This window comes from Lissotriton vulgaris, chromosome 3_1 (assembly GCF_964263255.1).
Source record: "Lissotriton vulgaris chromosome 3_1, aLisVul1.2, whole genome shotgun sequence".
NCBI lineage: Eukaryota > Metazoa > Chordata > Amphibia > Caudata > Salamandridae > Lissotriton > Lissotriton vulgaris.
The window spans coordinates 590,582,474-590,600,215 of NC_141689.1; the positions used below are offsets into that span (position 1 = coordinate 590,582,474).

The following is a 17,742-nucleotide window of genomic DNA, read 5'->3' on the forward strand; positions in this document are numbered from 1 at the left end:
GTTCACCGACGAACTCAAGAACTCCAAGAAGAACTGCCGAGCCCTCGAGAAAACCTGGCGCAGAGACCCGACACCAGACAACATGACCACCCTCAAGCTCGCCACTCAAAAACACCACCAACTGATCCACGCCACCAAGAAAACCGCATTCAAGGAACGACTGGACAACAACGCCCACAACAGCAAGGAACTCTTCAACATCATCAAAGAGCTCTCCAATCCCAGTGCCGGAAACAACATCACTCCATCGAAAGACCTATGCAACTCGCTCGCCTCGTTCTTCCACAGCAAGATCGCAGACATACACAACAGCTTCAGCACACAACCGACGCATCCTACGACCACACCAACGCCCCCCACCACCACCCTCCGCGCCTGGACCCCGATCAACACCGAAGACACCCTCCGCACGATGAACTCCATCCACTCCGGATCACCAACCGACCCCTGCCCCCACCACATCTTCAACAAGGCTGACTCCGTCATCGCACCCCACCTACGGGACATCATCAACGCCTCCTTCGACACCGCAACCTTCCCTGAGAGCTGGAAGCACGCCAAACTCAGCGCCCTACTGAAGAAACCATCAGCAGACCCCACCGACCTCAAAAACTACCGCCCCATCTCGCTCCTCCCGTTTCCTGCCAAAGTCATCGAGAAGACCGTCAACAGACAGCTGGCCGCCTTCCTCAAGACGAATGGATCCCTCGACCACTCGCAGTCCGGCTTCCGGGCAAACCACAGTACCGAGACCGCCCTCATCGTAGCCACCGACGACATCCGAATCCTGCTCGACAACGGGGAAACAGTGGTCCTCATCCTCCTGGACCTCTCCGCGGCATTCGACGCGGTCTGCCACCGCACCCTAGTGCAGTGCCTCAACAACATCGGAATCCAGGAGAAGGCACTGGAATGGATCACCGGATGGACACAGAGAGTCCGCCTCCCCCCGTTCAGATCAGGAGCCACCGATGTCATCTGCGGCGTGCCACAAGGATCATCACTCAGCCCCACGCTGTTCAACATCTACATGAGCCCCCTCGCAGCCATCGCACGCCAACACAACCTCAACATCATCTCCTACGCCGACGACACCCAGCTGATCCTCTCCCTCACCAACGACCCCGCCACCGCCAGAACCAACCTACACGAAGGGATGAAAGACGTAGCCGAGTGGATGATGAACAGCCGCCTGAAACTGAACTCAGATAAGACGGAAGTCCTCATCTTGGGATCTACACCCTCCGCCTGGGATGACTCCGGGTGGCCCCCCTGCCCTGGGCAGAGCACCTAAACCTACAGACCACGCACGCAACCTGGGCTTCATCCTGGACTCCTCCCTCTCCATGACCAGACAAGTCAACGCCGTCTCCTCGTCATGCTTCAACATCCTACGCAAGCTACGTAAGATCTTCAGGTGGATCCCCACTGAAACCAGGAAGACGGTCACTCAGGCCCTCGTCACCAGCCGACTGGACTACGGCAACTCCCTCTACGCCGGAACCACTGCAAAACTCCAGAAAAGGCTCCAGCGCATTCAGAACGCCTGAGCACGACTCATCCTGGACATCCCCCGACACAGCCACATCTCCGCACACCTGAGAAACCTGCACTGGCTCCCCGTCAGCAAGAGAATCACGTTCCGACTCCTCGCCCACGCACACAAAGCTCTCCACAACCAGGGCCCAAGATACCTCAACGACCGCCTGAACTTCTACACTCCCACCCGCCAGCTCCGATCGACCACCCACGCCCTCGCGGCCGTCCCCCGCATCCGAAGAGCCACAACGGGAGGAAGATCCTTCTCCTACCTGGCCGCCAAGACGTGGAACTCCCTCCCCACCCACCTCCGCCTGACCCAAGACCACCTCGCCTTCAGGAAGCAACTCAAGACCTGGCTGTTCGAGCAGTAGCGGACCCCCCTAGCCCAAGCGCCTTGAGACCCTCCGGGTGAGTAGCGCGCTATACAAATACAATGATTGATTGATTGATATGGGCCCATACAGTTTTATCAGCCCAGTCTGGGTATAGCAACGCTACAGGCACATAATCTCCAGCTATGTGAAAGGAGAAAAGAGTTTTGTTGCTTACCACTACCAATGCCACCTAATCGGCCCCGTCGAGCCTTCCCACCCGATACAGCCAGGCAAGCTGACCAATCAAACGCGCCTGCCGAGAGTCTTGTAGTACACTATTACCTTTCTCAACACAAGCATGGCCCCGCGGATCAGAGGCCTAGGCAAAGTATTAGGTTCTCACCCATCACTGCTCTTGTAGACCTGCCGTCTGCCACACAGCATGGTCAGCACAGGAAGAGAAGGCATCAGTCCTCATTGTCTGCATCGTCACCTGTCGAGTGCGAAGCCGCCTGACGCTCAATCTGACAGACAAACTGCATAGCGTCTTTGGGCGAGGAATAAATCTTAACTTTATCCTGGTGCTGAATCCTCAAGTGTGCTGAATACAGCATTGCATACTGTATTTTCTACGCCTGGAGTTTTTTCTTTGCCGGATGAAACTCTTGCCGCGCTTGCTGCATTGCGGCCGTGAAATCCGGAAACAGCGCAGCCTTCACCCCTTGGTAGATAGCAGTGCCCTTTTCTCTTGCCAACCGCAGCGCAGTATCTCGGTCGCGATAATTTAGACGCTTGGCTATGATAGGGCGCGGCGGGGCGCCAGGCACTGGTTTCGCTGCCAGAGATCTATGCGCCCGCTCCACGATCAGCACATTGGAGAAGTGTTCTGCGCCCTATATGTCCTTTAATATAGCTTCAGCATACAGCTCCAGCTTGCCTGTGTTGGTCGTTTCGGGCACTATTGTGATGCGAAGGTTGTTGCGCTCGGAGCAAGCTTCAAGGTCCTTGTTCTTTGCCTGGGTGACTGCAAGGAGCTTTTCCATTTGTGCACTAGACTCAGCTACAGCCCCCACCCGGTCTTCTGTAGTGGAGATACGCTGCTCCGCCTCCTTGATGCGTGAGCCATGCCGATCAAGTTTTGCCGCCATAGTGGCCATACGCAAATTGAGATTATCTGTTTTGCTGTCAATGGCCTGTAGACTATGCTGCATGGCAAGCATCATGAGGTCTAGTGTACTGCTGGTACTGGGTTCAAGCTCCGGTTCAGTATCCGACGCAGTTGTTGAGTGTGTTTTGGTGAGGCGTTTGGTTTCAAACAAAAGCTTTGGCTGCTGCTTGTCTGGCTTACCCATTTTCACACTATCAGTTCAAGCACCCCACCAGCGCGGAGCTTAGGCTGCCAATGTAGTGCAGTGAGCACTTTCCTCGGTGCGCTCTTCAGGCTATTCAGTAGATCATGGCCTCCTGTTGTGCCCAATGATGCACGCCTTCAGTGACCATCTCTGCCTTCGAGGCACACAATGAACTGTCCTCCTATGAAGCCAAGTCAATCAAATGCCTCCTGCCAGCGCTATATCACCAAGCCTTGTAGTGATGTTACACAATAGTGTCAAGGCTGTAGTACTGGCCACCTACCAGCGGAGTCACACCAGCAGCTATGATGTGCAATGTGCAGCGTCAGTATAGGCAGGAGAAAACAATCACCGATAGCGTAGTTGGCACCAGACACAGCAAAGGGCACTGCAGCTATGATTTGCCCAAGACTTACAAAGGGGCCATTTAAGTGCAACTGCCTGCCTCACAATTGCGTAGTTTATCGAAGCCCGACTTCCACTGCCGTATTTCAGCTGCTCTTCATCCAGCACCCTGCTGCAGTTCCCTCTCTGTCCCTGACATAGGAGCGCAGTGCACTCAACACCAGGGGGCCGCTGGGGTCTAGAAGTAATAGAGAGACTTCCGTGTTATTGCCGCCTCAATCGGAGCTCCTCTCTGCAACACCGGCATGGCACGTCTCCGGTCTGCAGCCCAGCTGTGCCACTCTCCGACCGGCACCGCACGCATAATCTGCCGCCAGTAACCCACACCAGTGCCAGCCCAAGAGCAACCACGCGGCCAGCACAGCCGCACCAACGACCGCCTCACCTTCAGCGCGATACCTGGTCAGGCGTGCGACAGTCAGCAGGATTATCTCCAGTGCCACCAATGGTCTCTCCGCGTCTTCCACTCCTGCATCAGAGGTACGAGGGTCCACCCCCAGCCACAGGACCACAATGTATTCAAGTCGCTCAGGGCTCAGCTGTCCCTGTTGCGTTCTGTCTCGTCCTCAATCCGCCATGTTGTGTCAGCCATGAGTGTCACACAAAAAAAAAACCAGCAAGATGAGCTTCAAAGGCAGATCCAGTTAAATGAATGTAATCCTTGCGTGTAGGCAGGTCACAGCGTGTGTTCTCTGGATGGTGAGGAGTATGCCGCATTTTGACGGATGAAAGCTTCGACTGGCTGAGCAGCACTAAAGTGCGACCATTTTGCGTCTGGGTCTCTAGCGCCACTTCTGTCCTTTTTGCAGATGATTAGAACTCACTTCATCCATCTCCTCCACTTTTCTACATTAAGCTCCATTGAGCTATCACGCACATTCTTCCATGTCTCTTGTTCCTTTGACTTAATCTCATACATATTCCTGAATGTAAATGGTATGATTTTCGTGGGTGGTGTCTGCGTTTAATGCCTCCTGTTAGCTGCATCCCTTAGTTAATCCCCTTGCTCTTCCACGTAACCTGACCAAAACCATAGTCTTTGTTCTGGAAATAGCCATTCTATGTCACCTAGCTGGATACACTTTTTTTTTTTAGCAGAACACCTTTGTTTTTCAGGGGAATATCTTATTGGATTGAGTGGAATCCCATGGCATGTTAAAAACCCAATGTGAACTGGCAGAACAAAACAATAGAGTAAAAGTATGCTGTCGGCAGGCATGGTGTAAAAAAACACAACACACTGAGCAGGCAGCAGCAGGGGTATGCAGTGAGAAAGGTGCTGCCACATGGAGTGTGGTGGTAAGATTTGTCTGCGGAGCCTAGAAGAGGAAATTGCACCAAGCCCCCATTCTCTGTTTTACTTTGTTCCCTAGATGAGACCAATAGGTTGTTTATAGAGTCACTTAGTAGGGCATAAATATAGTCCCACAATTCATAAGATCTATATCTGAAAGAAACAGGTTAGTATTAGATTCCTTACATTAGAATATCCTCAGGCGTCAGACTGGATCCGGAAACATTTGCGTAGCAGTACCCTTGCGCGTCGGTAGGCGTCGTCTGCGGCTCCGCGTCCATCGTCGGCGTCGTTGGCGCCAGGATGACGTCGCCGGAGTACTTAGACGCCGCCCTCGCGTGCAGACATCAGTTCTTTTTCCCGCGCCAGCAAGCGCCGATCCTGAAAAAGTGGTACCCTTAGTCAATTTTTGACTAAACTTTTTCGATCATTTTTGATCTTTCTTCGAACGACTTAAACGGTGCCGGTAGGGATGCCTGGGTTCAAATCCTACGTCGACGGCAGCCGACTGATGTCGGTTACCGACCCCCATTGTCGGTATCTACATTGCCTGGGGCCTGACCACGATGACAAGTTGTGCCCCGACTGCCGGGCATTGATGTCGAAGGCTAGGCGGGAGCGGTCCCGCAAGCGCCTTGAGCTCCGGAAGTCGGCCCGCGCCATTCGAGGTCCCGGTCCGGAAGGAGGTCGAGGGACCGGTCGTGGGGCCGAAGTCATCACAGCTCGGAGAGTCGTCACCACTCCTCTGGCTCCAAGTCCTCAGGTAAGAGGCACAAGAAGTCAAAGAAGCGACGTCGCTCTTCTGACTCCCCCCGACGCTCGCGGGTTCGTACGACACCGCCCAGGCGACTCCGCCGGAGCCGCAGGCTTCGCGGCCTGCTCCATACTCGCCATTGTCTGGGCAGAACGTCTGGTGTCACGGCGCCTTCCGGCCCCGCGGTCCTGACTGGGAGCCCAAGTGAGCCGGGTGCTTCGGCCCCGGCGCAGATGGGTGCTTCGGCCCCGGCGCAGATGGGTGCTTCGGCCCCGGCGCAGATGGGTGCTTCGGCCCCGGCGCAGATGGGTGCTTCGGCCCCGGCGACGATGGGTGCTTCGGCCCCGGCGACATTGGCTACTTCGGTCCCGACGCCGCAGGGCCCGCTGTATCCGGTTCCGAATCTGGCACGTCGCCGCTCGACCTTACGACCTCGCCAGCGCCGGCCCCTAGGGTGTCGCCCCGACGCCGTCCCCTGACTACGCCGTCCCCGGACGACGTGGTCCCCGGTCCACTCCTCGACCCGGTTCCAACGCCGGAGCGGCACCGCTCGACGCCTCATTCGATGTTGAGAGAAGAATTTTTCTTCTATGATCCGGCCCCATCATTTGACCCTGAGTACCAGGAGATGGGTGGCGAGGCGAATTGGGAGGGGGTCTGAGGACCCTCTGGCACGTGAGTGCCAGTCATATCAGGACTGGGCAGATGAGCTAGGGGATGCCAGTGGTTTGGACACTTCGCCAGACACTGCTTTTGTTTCCCCTCCTACCATGGCTACGGAGGAGGGGGCTGTCTATAGAATGGTGTGGACGCGGGAGGCCAAGGCCTTATCCCTTGAACTCCCCGTCGCTGCCGTGAGGACTAACCTCCTCACTGAGGTCCTTAAACCGCAAGCAAGCTTTTCGGAGCTTCTGTTGCCGTTTAATGAGGCCTTCTTTGACGTTCTTTTGGGCACTTGGTCCAGGCCTGCTACAGGTCCCCCTGTAGAAAGGAACGTGGCCAGACGCCACCGCCTGGCTCCGGGCGACCCTTGCTTCCTGTCCACCCACCCCACTCCCCACAGCCTGGTCATACAGGACTCTAACTCCCAGACCGCATTCCCGACGGCTCCCCCCGATCGGGAATCCAAGAGGTACGAACAGTATGGTAAGAAGATGTTCTCCTCACTGAGTTTGGGGCTGCGGTCAGTTAACACCGCGTGCCTCTTGGGCCGTTATTCCCACTCTGTGGGACACGGTCGCGAACGTGCTGCCACAATGTCCGAAGGAGGTCCGGACTAAACTCGCCCAAGCCCTTGCGGAGGGTCGAGATGCAGCACAGTATTCCATCCGGCGTGGACTGGATACAACGGACTCACTAGGCAGGGCGATGGCAACGACGGTGACGATTCGTCGCCACGCCTGGCTGAGGTCCGCCTACTTTTTGGCTGATGTCCAAAACACCCTTATGGACATGCCGTTTGATGGCTGTCGCCTCTTTGGTGACAAGGCAGACAGTGCGCTTGAGCGCTTTAAGGACTCCAGGGCTACGGCCAAGTCCTTGGGCCTGTCGGCCCGCGCCAGCAAACTGCTGCCTTTTGCTCCTTTCGTGGCCAATGATGTGGAGCTCCCACACGTCCTGCCAGCCACAGGCCACATACATCCAGCGCGGTGGCGGACGTGGTAACCGCCGTGGCGGTGCCCGGGGACAACGGCGAGGCCAGTCGACATCCACCCCAGCAGCATCCGCCTCAAAGCCCTCCTAGTCCGACCTTTCAGGCCCATGTGACTCCAGTGGGGGTCAGGGTTCGCCATCACCTCCTCCACTGGCGCACTGTCATGTCGGACAGGTGGGTGCTGCAAATCGTCCGAAGGGGCTGCTCCCTCCCCTTCGAGGCGAACCCTCCAGCCATGCCACCGTAGTACCACCGCATGTAAGGGGATCACTTGAATCTTCTGCGAGAGGAAGTTACGGCCCTCTTGGCCAGGGGGGCCATCGAGCGTGTTCCTGGGCCAGAAGTAGGGTGTGGTTGCTACTCCCACTACTTTCTGGTTCCCAAGAAGGGCAAAGGGGGCCTACGCCCTATCTTGGACCTGGGGAACGTCAATTGCTTCCTCCGGAAGAAGTTCAAGATGCTGACACTTTCTCAGGTCTTAGCTTCCCTAGAACCGGGAGACTGGATGGTAGCGTTGGATTTGCAGGATGCTTATTTTCACATCCCCGTCCTGGCGGCCCACCGGCGCTACCTGCGGTTCACAGTAAGCCACGAGCATTTTCAGTTTACCGTGCTCCCCTTCGGCCTTACCAGCACCCCACGGGTGTTCACGAAAGTGATGGCAGTGGTCGCAGCTCATCTGCGCAGGTTAGGGGTTTCAGTCTTCCACTACCTCGATGACTGGTTGTTGAAGGCGGGCTCACCCCAGACAGTCGTCAGCCACCTCCAGACTACGGCCTACCTCGTGCACCTGCTGGGGTTCTCCATCAATGTGCCGAAGTCACACCTGTGTACCTATCAGAAGCTCCTCTTCATCGGAGCGGTTCTAGACTCGCCGCAGTTTCGGGTTTATCCTCCCGAACAGTGGGTTCGGGATATTCAGGCTCTGATTCCGATCTTTCAGCCGTTATCCCGAGTCTCGGTCAAGTTGACGCTGTTGCTTCTGGGGCTGATGGCCCCCTGCATCTTTCTGGTGCATCACGCCAGGTGGCGGATGCGGGCTCTGCCGTGGTACCTAAAGTTTCAGTGGGCCCAGCATCAGGGCAGCCTGTCCGACCATGTCTTGATCTCGGAGGGCACTGCAAGACAGTTGCAGTAGTGGCTCACGGACCGCGACTGGGTCAGCGGCAGATCCTTCTTTCTACCCCAACCGGAGCACGTAATTGTGACGGATGCCTCTCTCCAGGGCTGGGGGGGCCACATGGGAGAGGCGGAGATCAGAGGCCTCTGCTCTCAGGTGGAGTCCCGGCTCCACTTCAACCTTCTGGAGCTGCGGGCGATCCGACTTGCACTGAAGGCATTCCTCCCCTCTGTCCGGGGGAGTGTAGTGCAGGTGTTCACGGACAACACCACCGCCATGTGGTACTGCAACAAACAGGGCGGGGTGGGGTTGTGGAATCTATGCCAGGAGGCTCTGCGCCTCTGGCAGTGGCTGGAACATCAGGGCGTGACCCTAGTGGTTCAACGCCTGGCAGTTTCTCTGAACGCCAAGGCGGACGAACTCAGACGTCTGTGCATGATGGATCACAAATGGGGTCTGAACTCGGATGTGGCGCAAGGCCTCTTTCAGCAGTGGGGAGAGCCTTGGTTAGAGCTATTCGCCACAGAAGAGAACGCGCAATGTCATCAGTTCTGCGCGTTGGAATTTCCAAGGCGGCACTCGCTCAGAGACTCTTTTCGTCGCGAGTGGAGCTGCGGTCTGTTGTACGCCTTTCCGCCTATACCACTTCTGCCCAGAGTGCTGAGGAAGATCAGGCGCGACCGGGCCCAAGTCATCCTTGTGGCTCTGGACTGGGAACGAAGATACTGGTATCCCGATCTACTCAGCATGTCGATCGATCCCCCGAATCGCCTGCCTCTTCAGGAGGACCTTCTGTCGCAGCAGCAGGGGACGGTCCTCCACCCGAACCTGTCCAGTCTCCACTTACGTGCGTGGAGATTTAGCGGCGGCAGTTGAGGCCATTTGACTTGCCTCCTGAAGTCTGTAATGTGATTCTGGCAGCCAAGCGTCCCTCCACAAAATCGGTATACGCCTGCAGGTGGAACAAATTTGTGGCATGGTGCACAGCAAAGGCTGTGGATCCCCTTTCTGCCCCTCTTTCGGAGGTTCTCCTCTTTCTTCTTTCTCTTGCCCAGCAGGGCTCTGCTCTGGGCACTCTGAAAGGCTACCTCTCCACCTTCTTAAGGCTCCCTGATCAGCCCTCGTTGTTCAAGTCCCCAGTTGTAAATAGGTTTTTGAAGGGCATCACTCATATGTTCCCGCCTGTTCCTTTCGTGATGCCTCAGTGGGACTTGAACCTTGTTCTGACTTTTCTGATGTGCACTCCCTTCGAGCCACTTCATAACTGTTCTCTTCTTCTCCTTACTCTTAAGACTGCATTCCTGGTTGCCATCACCTCTGCCAGGAGAGTGAGTGAGCTCCAGGCCCTTTATTCTCAACCTCCTTTCCTTTCTGTCCATCAGGACAAAGTTGTGTTGCGGACGCGACCCTCTTTCTCGCCCAAGGTAGTCACTGCCTTCCACATCGGGCAGTCCATCACCATGCCCACCTTCTTTCAGCCTCTGCATCCCTCGAAAGAGGAAGAGAGGCTCCACCGTCTGGACCCAAAACGTGCGCTCTCATTCTATCTGGATCGCACACGCCAGTTCCGGGTGGATGACCAACTCTTTGTTGGTTACGTGGGCGCTAAGAAGGGTCGGGCGGTGCACAAGCAGACCATTTCTCGATGGATCGTCTTGTGCATCAATGCTTGTTACTCTCTGGCTAGAAAGGAGCCTCCTGTGGGGCTATGTGCCCATTCCACTTGGGCAACAGCGGCTACTACTGCCCTGGGTCGGGGAGTCCCCTTGCAGGACATCCGTCAGGCAGCTACGTGGGCCTATCTGCACACGTTCGCATGACACTACTGCCTGGACAGCCTAGTCCGGAGAGATCGCTTTTTCGGCCGTTCCGTTCCCCAGGACTTTCTGGTGTGATCATTGGTTCGCAGACCCACCACCGGAGTTGGTATTGCTGGGGTATCTATTCTCTAAGGTAAGGAATCTAATACTAACCCGTTTCTTTCAGATGCACAAGTTACTTACCTTCGGTAACGATATATCTGTAAGAAACCGTAGTTAGTATTAGATTCCTTACCGCCCCACCCATCCTCCTCGTTCTGCAAACTGATATCTAGGGTTAAGGTTCACACCTTTCAGGGCCCTAGTTTCTTGGCACCAGTGTTGGTTTTTATCATGGCTCTGCATTTCTGGCACGGAAAAGCTGTGAATAAGAACTGACGTCAGCGCGCGAGGGCGGCGTCTAAGTATTTCGGCGACGTCATCCCGACGCAGGCGACGGACGCGAAGCCGTAGACGATGCCTACCGACGCGCAAGGGTACTGCTACGCAAAGGATTCCGGATCCAGTCTGACGCCTGGGGATATTCTAAGGTAAGGAATCTAATACTAACTACTGTTTATTACAGATATATTATTACCGAAGTTAAGTAACTTGTGCTTCTGCGTTCCTGACATGGGACTGTTCTCTTGTTTATACTGCTTTGCGACTTTCATATCCTGTAGCATATTGTGTATCACTTCAATTAATTCTATGTAGGCTCTTTCAGAGATGAGTAGTGTAAGACAACTGAGATGAGAAATTGTTAGTGTTTCCTAATTGTACTTTTTTCTTTAAGATGGTTTCATGGGAAGATCTCCAAAGATGATGCATACACTCTGCTGATGACAGGTATTGTATCTTTGCCATACTAAGTGCGTGCCTTGTTTTTTGTTTTGTTGATATCACTCTCCACAATGGCGTCTCAACACTCTAGGACCGATTTTTTTTCAGTTTCACTATGAAAATGAAATAAGTATAATTTCTTTGTCTTGAAGTGTGCAAACTCAAGCTATGCTTTCTTGCACCATTTATGGGTGGTTTACATGCAGTGAATATCCGAGTATTTAGTAGTTGCTGCTGACATTGACTTGTGCTCTGCAATCTCCCGCATGATGGCACCATCTTTAGATTTCAGGAAAATACAATCCGGTGTTTACAATGAAAAGGACAGGCTTGAAGAGTTTGCTTCCTGAATCAAGACCATGTTTTTGTGATCGATGTCTGAATGGTGGTTGTCAAAATGCTTGAATTTTTAGAAAGTTTTGAAATTTCAACAGCTTTTGAAGCAGTTACCTATGGAAGATACTCGTTGTAATTTACAGATGCAGTTAAGGAATTGGATGAGCCCGAAAACTATATTGATAAGCCAAAAATTATACTCTATTTGAATGCCTCTCATTAGACTTCCAAAATAAGGCGAAAATATCCCCAAAAAAACGCCCGTTCTGTATCTGAGGAAGCATTGCAGTGTTTCAAGGGCCCTCAAGAGTACCAACATTGAAACCGACTTGAAAAAGAATGAGACTTCTGATTAAGAGTTACCCACCCACAAGACTCTAAAGGGAGGAAGGCTCTCAATGTCAGAGGGTTGGACACATATCAGTACGAAATTGACCACAGACAAGAACTCAAAGCCATCTTAACTTCTCCCCAGAAGGCCAGAAACTATTGAACAGTTGATTGTTCCAGATAAATATTAAGGAAGAGCTGCACATTGTCTGGGAAGGTTTATGAGTGGCATTCCCTCCGGTTGTCAATCAGTCATTTGTAAAGTGCGTGACTGCCTCGCCAATAGCGTCTTGGCGCTTAAAAGCGGAACAGAACCGACCACTCAAATCTACACTTGATTAGTGAGCCAGGCTTTAACTTTTTCCTGAAACAGTGCTCAGACTCCGCCATGGGAAGATGGATAGGCAAGGTAGACCTGCCACCCACTACGAACCTTGGCCAACTGCGGAAAAGCGCATAAGTTGAAGGTGGTTGGATCTTGGGGATCTCTCCTGTTGGTACCGGCCTCTCTATTTCTCAGGTATCTCTGACTTTTGCCCCCATTGGTTCTGAAAGCCAATGCCAGGGCCTTAAACGCAACCCTCCTGGCAATAGAATGCCAATGAAGCTGCTACAAATGAGGTGAGATGTGTTGACGGAAGGGGACTCGTCGGATCAGTCTGGCCGCCGCATTCTGTATGATTTGAAGTCTGATTCCGGTAAGCAGGAAGACCCAGATAAAGGCGGTTGGAGTAATCCAAACTCCATGTCACAAGAGCGTGTATTATGTTTTTTCAGGTCTCTTCCGGGAGCAGATGCAATAGCTTTCAGACTTCTTTTAACTTCAGAAATCAGGATAATGAGAACTGCCAGATTTGGTTAGCAAAGACAAGGTCAAATCAAACATGATCCCTAAATGTATAGCCGGAGCGGCCGGAACCGGCGGTGAGTTCAGCTAGTTGGGCCCACAGGCTGGAGGGGGAGGAGCCAGCCATCCGACTGAAGAGCACCTCAGTTTTGTCCATGTTATACATACAAAAATCACACCACATATAATTCTGAAAATCAGTGTGCAGCAGCATACATTTTTACATTGAGATTTATTTTGTAGTGGAATCTTACAATTAGCAATGCTCCTGAAGCAATTTTCCATGCTGGCACATTCAATTGAAAATATTTTATTTAGACATTCAAGTTCATTAAAGTACCAAAAACGTGCATAGATAAAAAATAAAATTTAAATATGGTCAACTGATAGGAGATAGTACTTTATACATTCCAATCATTTTGATTACTTTATACATTCCAATCATTTTGTAAAAGGGTTTTAAAAAAAGCAGGTGAGAGTCATGGCATACTAAATTTGTCAACAAGTCACTTCTAGCTTGGGTAGATAACAATGGTTAGAGTAGTTATTTGCCCAAAACGCCTTATAAGCACAGATTACTAGAGTGGGTACATATGTAAGATGCAGTCAACTTTGACCTTAGACTTCGATATCATAGCTTAAACTGTGACAAACTAAGATTTTTTTAAGACAACCTATACGCCAACATGTTTCATTGCCCGCAAGACTTTTGGCAATTTCTTCAGGGCCAAGTGTGTTTGTCACTGCCTCGAAATTGGACACACCATTCATAAAGACGTTATTCAGCCACGGCTTCTCCTACCGGCTGTAAGGTCCAATTGAAAATTAGGTAACTCCTTGTGTGAGTCTGCCTTTCACAAACGGCGCCCCTTTTGTTCAGTCACTATCTGTATCCGTCGGAGCTGCTCCGACGGATACAGATAGTATAATAAGGTCTTTATGAATGGTGTGTCCAATTTCGAGGCAGTGACCAAAACACTTGGCCCTGAAGAAATTGCCAAAAGTCTTGCAGGCAATGAAACATGTTGGCGTATAGGTAATGGTATGCATGTGCAGCAACCAGCCGTACCTTTTTTTTTAATAAAAACTTTATTGTGCAAAACAAAAGAATTACACAGATGGGCCTACAACCACAGGGGCTGGCCGCTAGTGTTTGTCGAGTAAATATGCAGTGAACAAGGCAGCAGCTGACCTCGGTAGGTCCAGCAGAAGTTCAGGATACAATTTCGGCAACACAGAATGTATGCAGGATACAAAATTTTTAACGTTTTTGTAAAGGAACAAAGAAAAAACAAGAGAATAAACAACTCAAGGCGAAAAACATTATATAAGAAGTCGAGCTCAGACACTGGGGACCTACCATAACGGATAGGGAATCAGAAGGACGTTGGAGAGAACCAATGGGGGGGAGGCAGTGGGGAAGTCAGGACAATCGGATAAGGAATATGGTAATCAAGGAACCTCAGAGGTCAGGGGGACAGAGAAACGTCTGGGATATCTATGAGGGGGGTCGTACAGATGTTTCCTCTGTACGCGTTCCACTGGCCCCAAATTGTACTCCATGCCCTAGGCTTGCCCCTAGCCAAATATACCGTCTTCTCCCTGAACATGCACCAATCCATGTTCTCCCTCCACGACGACACAGTGGGAGGCCGTTGGGAACCCCAAAGCTGTGCAATGTCCCTTTTGGCAATCATGTTCCCAAGTGCCGCCCACCGGGTCTGGGCAACGTTGTAGTCATTCGGCTCCCACACATTCAACAAACATCTTCGAGCCTCAGGCAACAGAGCGACCCCAGTGACACATTCCATCACAGCGTGCGCGCGGCGCCAATACGCAGCGACCTCTCGGCACTCCCAGAGGATGTGAAGGAAAGTGGCACTCATTCCACAACCGCGCCTACACAACCCATCCAACGAAAAACCCATGGCAACCGAACGAGGACCAGTGACATACACGCGGTGAAGAATTTTAAGCTGGACAAGGCGGAGACGGGCCGGAATGGCAACCTCTTTAGGGGAGGATAGTGCAGACTGCCAGTCTTCGTCGTCCAACTCAAACCCGTCCCCAGTCCAGGTCTCCCTGAGACGCACAAGGAGATCTGCCCGATTGTTGATCAACTTTTTATAGATCAAGGAAATCGTACTATCGGGCAGATGACCATCAAGTATACGGTCCTCAAGCGGGGAAGATTCAGGGACCATGGTACCGGCCGCGAAGACCGACAGTAAAGCATGACGCACCTGTGCATATCTGAAGAACTCTCGCTCACTCAACTCATATTCACTCTGAAGCTCTGCAAACGATTTCACCGCACCTTTCACCCAAAGATCACCCACTCTGCTAAGTCCAATCGTGTCCCAGTTCTCAAAACCATTCGTCGTCCAGAGGCATCCCAATCGTTCCGAAGCAAACAAAGGGGTCGCTTGCGTCAATCGATCATTCCACCCCATAGCCACATTAGCATCCATCCATACACGCGCTGCAATTTTAGTGGGTCCCGTGAGGTTCCTTCCCGACGTCCGAGAGTAGAGTACTCTGTTAAAGTCGCCACCGGGCAACAGGTATTTATCCATGGCATACGCTGGATTCGGCCCAGGTGCGTATGCAGCATGGTTAATGGCGGACAGCTGGGAGGCCCAATAATACCTCCTGATGTCCGGGAGTGTGATACCCCCGTCATATCAGGGGAGGGTGAGTTTTGAAAGAGCAATGCGCGCTCGACCGTCCCAAACAAGTCCGCTGTAGTCCCTCCACCTCCCGAAAATAGCTCGCTGGAATAATGTCAAAGGAGTTCTGGAGTGCGTAGAGAAATCGGGGTAAGGACATCATTTTAAACAGCGCCGCTCGACCAAGTGGGGACAGCGGAAATCTATGCCAACGGGCCACGTCAAGCTTCAAGCGCCGGAGAGGAGGAAGGAGATTATGCTCTTAACGGGCAGCCGAGTCCAACGATACGTAAACCCCTAAATATTTGAAGCCAGAGTGAGAAACTTGAATGGGGAAAATGGTAGGCAAGGGAGGAAGACCACCGGAGATGACAGATACACACGACTTGGACCAGTTGATAATCAACCCGGAGTTCTTGCCAAAGGAAGTTAGGACGTCAAAGAGGACGTTGAGGGACTTGCGAGGGGAGGTAAGATACAGAAGAATGTCATCTGCGTACAACGACACCCGGTCTTCAAAGTCAGGGGTTCAACAAATGCCCTTTATCGAGGGTTCCCATCTGAGCTAGGCCGCGAGCGGCTCCAGGGCATGAGCAAAGAGCAGGGGGGACAGCGGACACCCCTGTCTAGTGCCCCTCCCGAGAGCGAAGGACTGGGAGACCCTACCATTAACAGCCACCTGAGCCAGCGGATCCGCATATAAAAGCCTCACCCAACTAATGAATCCCGCACCGAAGCCAAACTTTTCAAGAGTGGCCCAGAGGTACGGCCACTCTATCGTATCAAAGGCCATCGTGGCGTCTAATGAAGCCAAGATGGCCGGTTCGGACAGAAGCGCCGCCCTCGCAAGAACGCCATGAAGGCGACGCAGGTTTAAAGCAGTGTTCCGGTGCGGGATGAAGTCAGATTGATCCGGATGGATCAGGTCACAAATAACAGTGAGGAGGCGGTTGGCAAGAACCTTAGCGAGAATTTTAGGCTCAGCGTTTAGTAAGGAGATGGGCCTGTATGAGGCACAACAGTCACGAGGTTTGCCCTCCTTGGGAATTACCACTATAGTGGCCAGGCGCTGATCAATAGGGAGAAAGCCAAGATCACGTGACTCCGTAAACATATCCCGAAGATATGGTGCAACCTTGTCCGGGCGAAGTTTGTATAATTCAATGGGCAGGCCGATTGGCCCCATGGCCTTGCCGGAACGGAGGGAACGAATGGCGATCGCTATCTCGTCGACCGACAACGATGCCTCCATGCTCTCCCGATCCTCTTCAGACAGGCAGGGCAGCGCGATGTCTCTCAACAAAAAACGAGTCATCCTCGTCCCTGTCGGACACCGGGGAGTAGACCACACGAAAATAGTCAGCAAAACATTCCACAATCTCACCAGGGTCAGTCACCTCCACACCATCAGGATTCTGAATCACAGGGACAACACGATTCGCTCTCTCCTTCTTATCGAGCCATGCAATCAGCTTACTCGCCTTGTCACCAACGTCATACAATCTGCCTTGCTGTTCTCTGTACATAGTTTTGGCAGCCTCTGTCACAAGGGATTTATAATCAAACTGTTTCAAGCTAAGGGCGTGGAGTTTGTCCCGGGTGACACCCGTGTCCAGGTCATCTTCTAAATCCAATATTTCAGCCTCCAGACTCTCGACCTCCCCATCCCTCGCTTTCTTAGTCTCTGCTATTAAGGATAGGGCGTGTCCGCAAATAACAGCCTTAAGGCTTCCCACACGGACAACGAGCATGAAACAGACCCCTCATTATCCAGGAAGGTGTGGTCAAGTGACTTCGTGAGGCTGGCGCAGGTCTTGGGGTTGCGCAAATGCCAGGGGTTGATAGGGGCGACCCGTCCCGCAGTATGTAGATCCATATCAAAAAGAAGCAAAACAGGAGAATGATCGGAGATACCCCGGGCCAAGTGGCTAATTTCCCCAATGTAGGAGGACTGGACAGCGGGCATAAGGAAGTAGTCTAGCCTGGAGAGACTCCCATGAGCGCCGGAGTGAAAGGTGTAGTGACGTAACGTCTGGTGCATTAGCCTTCAACAATCCACCAGACCAAAGGTATCCAGGAACCCACCGAGCCACAAATGAGACGCGGGAAGGTTCCTGGGGGGGTGACGATCCAAATCGCCGGAAAGTACCGAATTGAAGTCCCCGCCCACAAGGAGATGACCATCAGGGAGCCCCAGCATCAGCCGACCAACATCTGAGAAAGTAGAGGTCTGGAGGCCCGGGGGTACATAGACAGAAACCAAAGAGAGAGTCTTACCCTCCCACCTACCAGTGAGGGCGTCGTAGCGCCCTCTGTCGTCAAGAGTGACATTATCGATCTCAAGAGGGAGGGAAGCCCGGATAAAAATACCCACACCCCTAGAACCAGTGGTGAATCCGAAATGTGCAACCAATCGGTAACCCCATCTATTCATCGCGTGACACACATTGCCAACTGGCTGCGTCTCCTGCAGGAGTACCACA

The 17,742-nt window shown here is 52.7% G+C and overlaps 1 protein-coding gene across 2 annotated transcripts in view; it reads left to right on the plus strand.

Annotated features, from left to right (window-relative positions):
- RASA1 (RAS p21 protein activator 1) overlaps positions 1-17,742 on the plus strand; it is a 926,777-nt gene that overhangs the window by 149,731 nt on the left and 759,304 nt on the right. For both annotated transcript variants that reach the window (XM_086960862.1, XM_086960861.1), the window contains exon 7: positions 11,031-11,083. In XM_086960862.1, coding sequence (XP_086816988.1) covers positions 11,031-11,083 — 53 coding nt within the window. The remainder of the gene's footprint in view (positions 1-11,030; positions 11,084-17,742) is intronic.